Here is a 12,702-nt window from a genome sequence, read left to right as displayed (position 1 = left end):
CATTGATCCCAGTGTTGCTACAGTGAATGTGCACATTCCCACAGGAGGGTTTCAGAGATGGCAGCACTATGTAGGCCACTGGGCTACAACCAGCGAGAGGGAGCGGGGGGGGGGGGGGGGGGGGGGGGCACGGGAAGAGGAGACCTTCATCCACATTGTGTCTGTGTGTGAGCAGCTCCTGATGAGGCTCCTCGTCCCACAAATCCTTATCTCTTCCTCTCAAACATAAACCCAGCCGCTGACATCTGGATTACATGCAACCAACCACATGTCAACACACCGACCTGACATACACAGTCTGGGATGGGATGTATTTGTGGATTTATTGTCTGTAATCTGCAAATAAAGGACAATATGTATGCAAGTGTATCTTATTTGAACTGATAACAGCTGATGTGGTGACATATATGAAATCTGTCTGCACATTGACAGCAGAAACCGCTTCTTTTGTCCTCTTCTCTCTTATAAAGTAATACAAGTAGAGACATCCACGGTCATCTGTGCTTCCCCGACGGATTATAAAGCGTCCCCTCAGAGCCCAGATGAGGACCGGGCATGCAAACCCAGATTAAGGCCGATAGATAATCCGATCACGGCGCTGTTTGAACTCTTGTGTGTTTCCATTCATCCAAACAAACAGTTTCTCATGAATATTTAATGAGGGTGTTTTTTTCTCCATAATTGCTTTTTTATGGGGGAAATATGTCATTAAAATGTCATTAACTCAACATTAATCCTACAGCGACCCTGAACAAGTGACTTACACACAGACAAAGCTGGACTAATGTTTTAATAATCATTGTTTTTACTATAACAGTTAACTACATGTCAGTTGGCTTTTCATTCAACTGATTAATAAAGGACTTTAGCCGTTAAATGGTGGTTTATAGACTAAGTAAACCGCTGCCAACTGCCAACTGCCAACCAACCCCTGAAAGTTTTACAGCGTGCAGCATTAGAGAATAGAAATAATGTTTTTATATTAGGCTTAGCTACCTGATACATTTGCTGCATGAAGGATTTGCATATTTCTAGCAGTTTGAAACAATGGTTAATGATATGATGTTATTTCAATGACTCAGTGGTCATGTTCATTCTTGACCTAGTAAATAGTTCACGAACATGGAAGAGAAGTCCAATAGTAGTCTGAATAATGCAACCTTTCTATGACATCCGAGCCAACTCAAACTCATAATCTCCCATGCACCATTATTTTAAAAGACGTATTGCGATACGAATAATATCTAAATAAATCATTAATGTCTTTAGATTTGATTATTTAGATTCGTAGGCCTACTGATATATGCTGTGTTTTTGTGTTACTTGTGTATTTAGTGTTTGTTCAATAATAAATGAATACAAACTCTTAGATCAAGTTTGACTTTCGACACACAAACTGAATTAATTATTTGAACTGAATAAACTGCTGAAGCTTAATCAGGTTTGTGGTAATCAAGATACTTTTTTGATATGTATGAATATATTTTAAATGTGATATACTTTAAATACAGTTACTTTAAAGCTTGATCATGATTAAAATAATAAAACAAAGACCATTTAAAATAATTATAAAAGCAGTTTTAATTGACCTGTTCCACCAGATGGCAGTATGACATTCTTAAAAAAACATTTGGTAATAGAAGAATTAAAAGTTTTTTTAAAATGTAAAGAAAAGAACCAGAAAAGAACCCTTTAAAGAAAATAATATGTTAACACGAAAACAAAGTATTTGGCAACATTTGACAGCACAAGTCTGTGATAATCATACATGATCGTACAGAATTAAAGACATGTCAGTGTGACAAAAGCATTTTGTGAAACCTGATCAAAATGGCTCCATAAGGCCGATCACATCACAAGTATTTAAGGCAACTCCAAACCCACAGCAGATGTGTCTTTTGGGCAGGTGAGTAAATTAAGATAGAAAAACTGTTTTTAAGATGTTTGAATCTCATAGTGTTTTTGTGTGTTTGGTGTGAAAAATATCTACGCTGGTCTCGTGGCACTGCCGGAGGTCGTAGTCACAATAACCGATAGAGAATCGACCCTGGAGGATAAGAAAGATTCACAACAAGTCAGCGATGTGATTCTGAAAAATTGCCATTTAAAGAAAAGGATTCATATAAACTTTAATCACGTCTCACCTTAGGTCTTTTGAAGTAATCCAACCCTCTGCCTATCTTGATGATCCAACCATTGTCAAACCTAAAAAAAACAAATATGTTTTTGTTTACAACCAGAGGATAAAGCAGCAATCATAGAGAGTAGGGTGCTTACGTGAAAAGAAATCCTAAAAATATTGTTTTTTAGATATTGCAAATTGAAAACTATTCTTAGCTTATCATGTGATTTTTTAATGTGTAAAATCCTTGAAATGCACCTGATCTCCCTGTCGTGTATGGTGGAGGAGTACTGCAGATCCAGAGTCACTCCCTGAGCGCTCAGACTCTCTTTGATCTCAGAGAGAGCGCCGAGCTGCTGCCCGCTATCCGCCTGCTGGACGGGACAAAATGGTATTAAAACAACAGCACAAAGGGACCCAGACACCTATACAAACTGTTTTGACTGACTGTCAACGTGGGAGGAGCACAGGCGTTGCTGAAAACATTCATTACAGACATAAATCATGACTTATCACAAATCAAAACGGTAAGAGGAATCTGTCTAGCATTCATTTATTTATTTAGACCTCTGCTACTGAGCCAAGTCATGTGATTATGTTGGAAAAGGGCCAATGACTGCCATTCATTGACTACACTTTGTGCGACCATATTTGTTTCAGAACCGACCTCGTCCTGGGAGGTGAGCAGATGGACCTTCTTCACCTTGCAGGGCGCTTTGAGCAGCATCTCACAGAACCGCAGGAAGTTGTACAGCTGAAAGGGAAGCAGTTTTACTTTGAGATTAAACTGCAGTGTTAATCAATTCAATATGAAGATACACAATGATATATAATATAATAATAATTTACAAAATATATCATTCTTTGAAAATTCAAAATGTAATTAATTTTAGGAACAGTTTAAGTATTTTGTGGGATGTAGGTTAATAATACTAAATACTGGTGGAGAATTTGTATACACCACTGTCTGTGTGAAATTAATATAAGTTTTGATTGAAATGATAACAGTACAATTGCATAACAAGACGATAGATTATCCTATTGAATAATTGCTCATAGCTATTTTTAACCCTATTAACACATCCTAAGCCCTAACCAACCCTAAGGCCCTTATTATATCATATTATTTTGGCACTGAGTATTTACATAAACAAAGTTAATCTTATTAATGCCATACAGTCAGTATGTAGTTTTTTGGGCTGTCGTGCAGATGCTTTCCTTAAAGTGGTTATTAATCCAACGCTGTACAAATTAAATGACTTAAAGATCATGTGTAGAATGAAAAATCAGAAGTTGCATCCCTTGAATAAACGCAAATAAACAAAGGCAAACGAAAATAAAGTAACGTGAGATCTCACTTGGTGTATGTGCCGTATGTAAGGGTCTTCCACCCAGACCTCGGTGAGGAAGCTGCTCATGTAGGGCTTGAACAGAGACTCGTAGCTGTGACCTGTCGCGTCCTCTGATATCCTGATCTGCTCGTGGTATTTCCCATCTGACAGGAGAATATAGGCAGTTACAGATGGCACAGATAACCCAATGCTATTTACCGCTCAAATATGAATGCATTGTCAATAAGACATAACTTTAACAATTCCCTGACATTATAGCTGTTTGTAGAGCAGGGTTCATATATTCCTAAATGCATTTCTGTTAAATGCAATTATCAAAAAACATGGTGGTCAATAGACTTTACAGCACTTTCATTTGTGTTTCAGCGGTTTTGTTTCCTACCTTCTTTCAGCTGGTTCACATGAGATTTGATCTGCTCTGCTCGGTCCATGTAGCCCTTTATCCTCTCCCTGTAGTGACCTCGCTTTGATTCATCTTTCACAGAGGCTGTCAGGGGAGAGAAAACAAGAAGAAATGGTTATTTATGTCTTTTCCATGCTACATTACCTCTACTGTACTCATTAAGATATTAAGACAATGGGCCCCTGGGTTAAATACACAAAAGGCCCCAACACTACATATGAGAAGGACATAAAGACGTTATAGTTTGTGTGTCTCTTTTTGTCGTTCCTTTTGTATATTAAGTCACTTATAGTTGTCTTGTGTCATTTTGTAGTCATTATGTGTCCATGTGTAGTCTTTTTGAGTCACTTTGTGGTTGTTTTGAGTCTCTATGTAGTCCATTTGTGTCTCTTTGGGGTCGTCTGTTCCACTGTGATAATATATATTCACTTTGTAGTAGTTTTTGTGTCTCATTGGGGTCATTCAGCCCCTCTTGGTTGTTGATTCGGTGTATGTGTAGTAATTTTTTGCCTAACACACTTGTATAGTATCTAATTGTTTTCTTCCAGCTTTGTTGTCCTTTACTGTCTTAATAATTCCTGTATAAGTTTACCAAGAGATGCCAAATAAAAGTCAAAATCATTGTATAGGTACACAAACTAGGCCAATAAATATGATTCTGATTTAGTTTGTTGGTCATTTTGATTCTCTTCCTGGTTGGTAGCTCTCTCTTGTCCCCCTAACACTCCGGGCTCCTAACCCTGTAGGACCGTGCTGCAGTCAATACTTTCCTTTACATTGGATTTAATGTTATGAATAATAATAATAAAGCACCTTTCAGCACGTCCATGAGCAGCTGGATGCCCTCCTGGTAACAGACCAGAGACTCTTGGAAGCGGCCGCTGTGGTCCAGCTCCACGGCTCTCTTCAAGACGGAGATGGCGGAGCTCTCCATCCCTGACACGTGATTCTGGCTCATTATTCTGTTTATCCTTCGTGTTTTCCACAGTTACTCGAAAACTAAAAGTGGATTCATGCTTTTAAAATGTCAGAAAAGTCTCCAAAGGAAGCGGTACAACCGTCCCAACTTGAGAGCTACACAGGTGCGCCACAAAAATAGTTCCCGGAGAAACATCATGGTGGAATAATGGTCCATAATAATGGTGTTTAGATGTGTGCAGCTTTATCAAAATACTGCAATTAAATACGACTACGCAACTGTATTTTAAACTGATCTTGTAAAAATGTAAATCGTTTATCGTTATAATTGTATGTGAAGTACAATTAAAACTTTCCTAAGACTATCTAGGGATTGTATCTTCCAATATTCATTGAAATACATAGAGGAATATGTTACTTTGTTATTTTAAGTTATGTTGTTGTTATCCTGTTTTTTGCCTTACTTTTATTTGCCCACATGTATCCTGTTTAATTTGACAATTTATTATTAATGTATTTTTAAATAGTTTGAATTTATCACAAAAAATTGTTATATTACTCTAATAATCTGAAAATGACATTAAACCAAAAAGGGGATTTAAAGGATATCAAATGAAAACTGTTTTAGTTATATAATTATAGTAATACAAATAACTGTAGGAACTTTGATCGGGGAACATTCGCTTCGTCGGCGTAGTTTCAATGTAACTCCTCGAAGCTTCCGGTGTAGATATCGATGGAAGACATAACTGTCATGACAACAACGTGACTTACCGTTTGCTGTTCTTCTTCAGCTCTTGAATCAATGTCGTCGGTTTGAATTCAGTGAATATAATGTGAAATTAGTTACGTTTTCATCCGTCGCGTTCATTATCGTTTGGTCTACTCTGCGTTTAGCAGGGCTGCACGGTAACATTAACCTTGGCGTGCACCACAGTAGTTTAACTAACTAGTGGCTGTCAACTTAACCGTCACTAACACTGTCACTAAGGTTACCGAATTAAAGATGTCGGGGGTCTGTCGTGGTTTGAGCTCATTGAAGGTAAGAAGAACATCTTGCAGTATTTCTAATGTTTCAAACTGACCTTACCTTAATGCTTTCTTTACTTTAAAATCAGTACCTCTCAATGTTGATACTGTCAGGTTGTGTTCTATTGAAATGTTCTTTCTCTTGATATATAGTAAATGTGGTCAAAAATCCAGAGTTTCACAATATATAAGTTTTGTTCAATATATTTTTTCAACTCTAGCAGCCAAATCAGAATTCCTTTATTCGTCCTATTTGTCCCACAGAGGGGACTTTTAAATTGTTTCAGCAAAATTAGATGGAAGATTTAGATAAAAAAGATAGGAAAAAAATTATAATAAAGCACTATTACAAAAAGGGCATTCTTATAACATTTAAAATACTTATTAAAAGTTATTACAATTTATTTGCAGTACACATTTGGGTAGAAAAGGAGCAGCAGCAGTATTTATAAAATAAATTAAATGTAACATGTGGTAGAAGCTACATTTAATATAATGAATAAATGTATATAGCAGCTACTTATCCAAACAGTAAGCTCATTGGTTGACAAATTGATATAGTCTCATCACTCTATATGTGTGCTCCTATATCAGGAAAGAAATGAGCCTTTTATCCTCAGCCACATTATTACGGTCTGCTTTAATTTTGTGTTTGTTTACAGCTCCTGACAGAAGCTACACTTTTGCCGCGTTGCCCATTATTTGTACCGGCACGCAGCAAATTCACCAAAGCAAGAGTCCCCAAAGAGGTAAGAATCAGATCGAACATCAGAGTTTTGCAGAATGATTTTTAATACATTGCTTATTTGTTTAGGAATGTGTACCATTTAAGTATAATCTCAACTAAGATGGATCCATTCCATCACCCTAACATTTGGCCCTGTCTTGCAGAGAGGCTTTGTTTTCAATTCATTTTAATACCTGACTAATTTTGGTTAATATTTGTAAATTACGTAAGGTAGAATTAAGTACCTAATATTACATTTCTACCTCCGGGACCCCCTGACAGAATAATCCAGATATTTAAATATATCATGATGCCTTATTCTTCATAATGAACAAAGCATCACTTCAGCTCACTTGTGTTTTCCTTCACAGATTTTTGAAGAGAGATCAAAAGAGCACGACCGATATGGAGGAGATCCAGAACAACCTCACAAACTGCACATCGTGACACGAGTCAAGAGTACCATGAGACGACCGTACTGGGAGAAAGACCTCGTGAAATACCTGGGTCTCCAAAAGGTGAAGCCTTTGTTTTCATCTGTTAAAAAAATGAGGGAAATGTTTTGTAGAACACAAGAGATTTGGGAATTCGTATTAAAACAATAAATCAGCACCTCTCTAGGAACCAGACAGTGTCTGCTTGAACCTTGGAGAGCAGTAAAGACCCTTTGTAAGGATTTGTTGCACTGACTCTGTTCTCTCTCTTTAGGCTCATACACCTGTCATTCACAAAAACACACCTGCAGTCAACAACCAACTGAAATTTATCAAACATCTTGTGAGGTAAGAGAAATGTAATATATCTGTCTAAAACTCAAGGCTCTGCTCATCATTGAAGCTTACAGCTAAATAAAATGTGAGGACGTAAGACAAGTAGATTCATATCCAAGGTTTGTACAGTTTGAAAATTATAAATGTTAAATGTTAATTTGAATGGTTAGGATTGTATACTTGAAGTTGGTATACTGTTTGAAAAATGCTTGATTCTCGACTTAATGGTATTTCATCCACAATCGCTCATGTAATTTAAAAACACTTTCTATATTTGTAATGGAACAATCGGGTTCTTTGAGGAGAGGTTAAGATACAGCTTAAATATTCAACATAAATGTAAAACAGCTTATGAAATAAACAAAGTAAACACTCAATGTTGCTGCTAATCTTTCAACTTAATTTCCTTAATCACAATTGACATGTAACGATGAAATCAGTCTCTGCATTTTACCCTAAAAAGTGTTTGAATTTGAAGCAATATAAGAACCATTTTGAATCAGTTATTAAAGCCATTTGTCTGGATCTTAAGACCCTGTTTCTTGACCCCCTCTCCTCTGGTCCTTCAGGATCCAGCCTCTGAAGACGCCCTACGGCCTGCCAGCTGAGCAGGACATGGGAGACACTTACATCAACACCAAAGGAGAGCTGATCGTCCACCGCCTCCTCCAGCCTGCAGACCCCAAAGCTCTCAAATCCTAGCTCCGCTTCCACATCGTGTTCATTCAAAGTTCAATTGTTCCAAAATATCATGAAATATCTTTTGCTCCATAGCTTCCTGTTCTGGTTTCACCACAATGAGCAAAAGGAATATGGTTTAAACGGTTTTTGTATTTACTCAAATGTCTATCTAAATATTGCAAGTATAAAGCTACAGATGATGGTTCAAATTCTAAAGTAAACATGAATTGTTAAAACACATAAATTAAAAGCCTTTTGAAATGAAATGCAGGTTTCCTTTTTGATTGTATTTCACAGAAAGAGAAAGTTATTTCTCACCTGCTGGAAATGTTTAGATCAAGTTTCAGCTCAAGGGTCCTCTCACAGGTGTTTACAATATTGTGTATTGATCCAGTTGTGAGAATCTCCTTGATTTTCTTTGGGAGTTTAGAAAAAAACATATTTAAAAAAAGTCTAGTATGGCATTGGTACGCAATGGCTGTTTTTCATGCATCACTGTCCTGTTGCTCGTGTTAAGACGGTTCTATTTACGTACATTTATATTGTTATTGGTAATTTCAGTTTAGTGACGTGTAATTCTCAGTTATCCCAAACCAACTATAATCCGAGTTGAGCTCTGATCAGCCAGAATAATGGAAGACTCCTGAATCACACTAAAGGGTTATACTCCCTGCATTCATCTTTTCCAGGGAAGAGTAGTCAAACGAGGTACATTGCAATGCATTATGGGAATTGAAGGATCATGTTTTAGTAGGGGTTTTACCCATAATACTAACTTAGTGTGCTACAATTTGCTTTATCAGTTTCTCACACATACAATAACAAAATTCCAGAGGCGGACATTTTTAAGTCATATTTTTATTAAGTCCGCATTAGTCAAGTCGAACTCCTGCTACAAGTAAATGTTTTCTGACGCTTTTCATTATCTATGTAATTCTGCATCATGTTTTCCGTTCTAATGTCAGACTCACAGAGAATCAGAACAATGTGAAAGAGAAAGCCTGCAATTCATGAGGAAGCTTCAAGGTTTCAGTCACTGAGAAAATCAACACGTGGGAGGTATTGGATCAATGGTTGGCTCAGTGAAGCTTTCTGTGTCAGCTAGAAGTTTCCATGTTATTAAAAAGGCATGTTTGTCATGTTGATGTTATTCAAACATGGAAGGCAATTCGTAAAAAAAAAAAAAAAAAACATTTCATGGAAAACATTATGAGACACGATAGAAGTAAAAATATGCAAAACCTGAATAAAAGGTTAAGTCACGGAGAGGACAGGAAAAGTAAAAGCAGAATGTTTATTAAGAGAGAAACAGGATGAGAGTCGGAGCTTTTCAGTCAGAATCTGAGTCTGAGTCGTAGGTTCGCCCTCGGATGGTTTTCTTCTCCACCTTTGTGAACTTAGTGCCCGACCTCACCGGTCCTGTAGGAGGCTCCATCAGGTTGCCACTGACAACAGGAGAAAAGGATGAAGTTAAGAGAAGGACGCGTATGTTTTTTTTATCCACTCATAACTTTGATTCTGCAGCTATAACGCATGCTAGCTGAAGGTGGTATCTCACCTGTAGTTGATCACATCCGCACAGCCGAGTCTCCACTCCAGCATCTCTGTGGAAAACTCGTCAGTGTTTCCCAAGTCGCTGAATCCCACCACATAGTCCTTTGTTTTTCCGTCGATAAGCAGGCACATGGTGGGAATAACTTTGATCCGCAGCCTGTCTGTCAGAAACGGGGCCTTATCCACGTTCAGTGTGATGAATTTGGTCTCAACGTGCTTCTTTGCCAAGATGGTCAAGTGTTTGTCGAGGATCTTACACCTACATGTAGGGGACAGAAGAATTTAACAGCCGGATGACAACGCACAAAAGTTACTGACATTTAAAACAAAGAGGAGACCTGACATTAAAGAGAAGTTATCGCTGAACCAATTGAATGGTCAAAATAAAACTAGAAAAAACATCTTCAAAATGGTACACCTCTGTCACTTCATTGATGTACATATACTCCAGCGATGGACTGACCTGAAGGTGGAGCCTTTGTAGAAGTGGCAGACGACGTTCTTGCTGTCTTTGACCTCGCCGAAAAAGTCTTTCTCACTGGAGATCTCTCTGTACTCTCCGTGGCCTTTATTCAACCACTCCTTCAAACAAGAATACTACGGTGAGGAGCAGAACAATGAAATATAATGACTGGCTTTCGCATTCAAGCTTCCCCCCCCCCCCCGATATAAGATCCATATATAATCCTGCTGTTTACATCAACTCCAAAACAAAAGTTAGTTTAACAACAAAAAAACACAATGCTTCCCAACCTGGTCTTTATGAAAAGCTCAAGTACTTTTCCAAATCTTTCAAATAAAGAAGGGGAGATTCTGAGGCTTGAAGGGCTCTGAATAAAACTGATGACAAACAACAGTTTAATAAAGTCTCTGTGAAAAAACATGTTTCACTGATTTCTGATTATCCAACAATGTCTTTCTCACAAGTCCACACAACTTATACATATTCTACAACCACCGTCACCCTGACATTTGGATTTCTCAAGGCTTTTTGGAAACATTTGGCATGATATATATACACAACATAGGTTTAGTTTGTCTGCCCTTAGAAAAACATACCTGCTTCTGTTTCTGGGCTTTCTTAAGCGCCTCTAACCGCCTCTCCTTCAGTCTCTCCAAATCATCTTCATCAATGTCATTCAGTTTGCTCATCTGTGCATCCAACTTCTCCTCCACCACCTTGGCGGTCTGCTCCAGAACCTTTGACAGGATGTCCATCGATTGGTGGGCCATGGTTGCTCTGTGTGGATCTCTCTCTGAATGTAGGGAGGGAAAAGAACAGATAGTGTAAGCCGAGACAGGAGGACAGAAACAAATAAACAACAAGACAACAGATGACATTTCTCCTGTCCATACCGGCCTACGACGTGCCTTAGTGACACAAAAGAAGCAAACTATTTTCCCTTTGAAAACACACAGGAAACTGCACACTCTGTTTCGTGTTGTTAAATCTTTAAGGTTGTTTTCGGGGCTGTTTGTGAGGATGTTGAATAGCATTTTGCTACACTGAAGTCTGCTTCTAATATTGAGTCTATCTTCACTGACTACAACCCGTTGGACATACTGTTGAATGACTAAACAAAAAGTGAACATAGGAACCATCATGTAGTTGAAGTTTTTAGCAAGCCAGTGATTCAGCTAGGTGTATCTAATCAACTGTAATAAATGCCTGCTTGTCAAATGCCCTAACATGAGCAACGCAGCATGTAATGTAACTTTACTGTCCACCAGTCATTGAGGAGAAACAATATACCTAAAGTCACAGTGTTTTATGTATAGTTTAGTTTGATCATTTTCCATGTAAACGATTCAAATACCTACATAAAATATCTGTGCCAACAATGCTTTAACAGATGAATGCTTTATGAACACACCCCTGGGCTCTGTGAAATGCATTCATGACTTAAAGCATTCATCTGTTTGCATTTCACATATTTATTGTGACTATAAACAGTATTTTTATTATTTTTTTACTATATATTCAGTTTTTAGCTCATCTTAGTCTAATTTAAGATTTTCATTGTCATACTTAAACTATAGCTGCTGTGCATATGACAATAAAGCCTTTGAATCTTTACACACGTTATAACAAATAGAAAATATGTAAGCAACAATGGCAAATGTAATCCAGGTAACATATCCTTTCCAGACTCAAATAAACTCTAAGAAAGTTGTTGACATTTTATCAAACAACGGTAGCAGATGCCATAGACGACAGAACGTTGCTTCTCGTTAAATGCTGCTACCTACATAGACAGTGGTCCATTGCACCATGGATGTATAAAGAGAACATTGCATTGAACCTTGAGCTTGAGTATATAAGAAGTGAAGCATTGAGGGTCATTTCCTTGATATCCAGAGAATTCAAACAGCTGTTATTATGGTCGCCACTTAAATAACTGCTGGTCATTTTAACCAATTAGAAACCTGTCGAATATACTATACTGTTCGACCCTTTGTGACTACTGGGCACACCTTCTTTTGGTCGCTTGGTTATTCCCAATAGACCTACGTGAGCTTCATTACAAACTTGGTACAGTTTGTCCATTTCCGCGACATTTTTTTGCTTTAGCTTACTGTGCAGCTATTTATAACACGTCTGTCAATCGATGAATGAAGCTAACAAGTGGATATTTTCTGCCAGTCATTAACAAAAAACCCAGACAAATGCGTGTGTTAGAATGCTAAGCTAGCTACCGTTGGCCATGAGTTTGATAGCTTTACACACTCACATGGATATCAGAAAACACTTCACACGGGGGTAAGATAGAATAAGTCAATTATGTGTTGTGTTAATAAAAGTGTGCTAATTCATAACCTTAATGCTGTTAAATGATCGGTTACCTGATCAGAGCTGATACTTCAGTTGCACGAAATGCGAATGGTTGCTGAGGATATGACGTTACTCCATATCCGGTTGACCGGATCCGTGCATTTCATAGCATAAAATAACACTTTTTTAATAAAGCTATGTATTTGTATTATATTTGCAATTATCTATAGTTTAAACATGCTTTACGCTTATCTATTTGAACTCCTAATTTTAAAATAAATTATCAACAAAGCTACATTTTGTTGATAGTTGTTCGAAGACGCAACATTAAAATTGTATTATTAATACTGATAAATGTTTACATTCAATAATG

At 37.5% G+C, this 12,702-nt stretch overlaps 3 protein-coding genes across 6 annotated transcripts; 1 reads left to right on the top strand and 2 right to left on the bottom strand.

The window, feature by feature from the left end:
* Positions 1-1,556: 1,556 nt before the first annotated feature.
* On the bottom strand, positions 1,557-5,210 carry mitd1 (MIT, microtubule interacting and transport, domain containing 1). 4 transcript variants are annotated; one of them, XM_079665321.1, is made up of 7 exons: positions 4,691-5,210; positions 3,857-3,961; positions 3,481-3,617; positions 2,826-2,876; positions 2,381-2,496; positions 2,145-2,205; positions 1,557-2,047 (listed from the first exon to the last, which is right to left on the bottom strand). In XM_079665321.1, exons 1-7 carry the CDS (start codon positions 4,833-4,835, stop codon positions 1,952-1,954), a joined length of 711 nt encoding a protein of 236 aa, XP_079521447.1. In that variant the 5' UTR covers positions 4,836-5,210; the 3' UTR covers positions 1,557-1,951. The 4 variants fall into 4 exon arrangements, with proteins under 4 accessions (XP_079521447.1, XP_079521448.1, XP_079521446.1 ...); XM_079665322.1 differs by having other exon boundaries at positions 2,381-2,493; positions 4,691-5,209; XM_079665320.1 differs by having other exon boundaries at positions 2,381-2,493; positions 2,790-2,876; positions 4,691-5,207.
* A 282-nt stretch (positions 5,211-5,492) lies between these two features.
* mrpl30 (mitochondrial ribosomal protein L30) lies at positions 5,493-8,268 on the top strand. Its single transcript, XM_079665325.1, has 5 exons — positions 5,493-5,837; positions 6,487-6,573; positions 6,923-7,069; positions 7,260-7,333; positions 7,891-8,268. The coding sequence occupies exons 1-5, from the start codon at positions 5,802-5,804 to the stop codon at positions 8,021-8,023; spliced, it is 477 nt and encodes a 158-aa protein (XP_079521451.1). The 5' UTR covers positions 5,493-5,801; the 3' UTR covers positions 8,024-8,268.
* Positions 8,269-9,282: 1,014 nt separating this feature from the next.
* On the bottom strand, positions 9,283-12,497 carry txndc9 (thioredoxin domain containing 9). The gene is made up of 5 exons (XM_079665324.1): positions 12,401-12,497; positions 10,616-10,812; positions 10,020-10,138; positions 9,561-9,815; positions 9,283-9,447 (listed from the first exon to the last, which is right to left on the bottom strand). Exons 2-5 carry the CDS (start codon positions 10,787-10,789, stop codon positions 9,333-9,335), a joined length of 663 nt encoding a protein of 220 aa, XP_079521450.1. The 5' UTR covers positions 10,790-10,812; positions 12,401-12,497; the 3' UTR covers positions 9,283-9,332.
* Positions 12,498-12,702: the final 205 nt, after the last annotated feature.

Source organism: Notothenia rossii, assembly GCF_949606895.1.
Source record: "Notothenia rossii genome assembly, chromosome: 2".
Taxonomy (NCBI): domain Eukaryota; kingdom Metazoa; phylum Chordata; class Actinopteri; order Perciformes; family Nototheniidae; genus Notothenia; species Notothenia rossii.
Note: the sequence above shows the minus strand (reverse complement) of the source record. Positions and strands in the feature narration are given on the sequence as shown.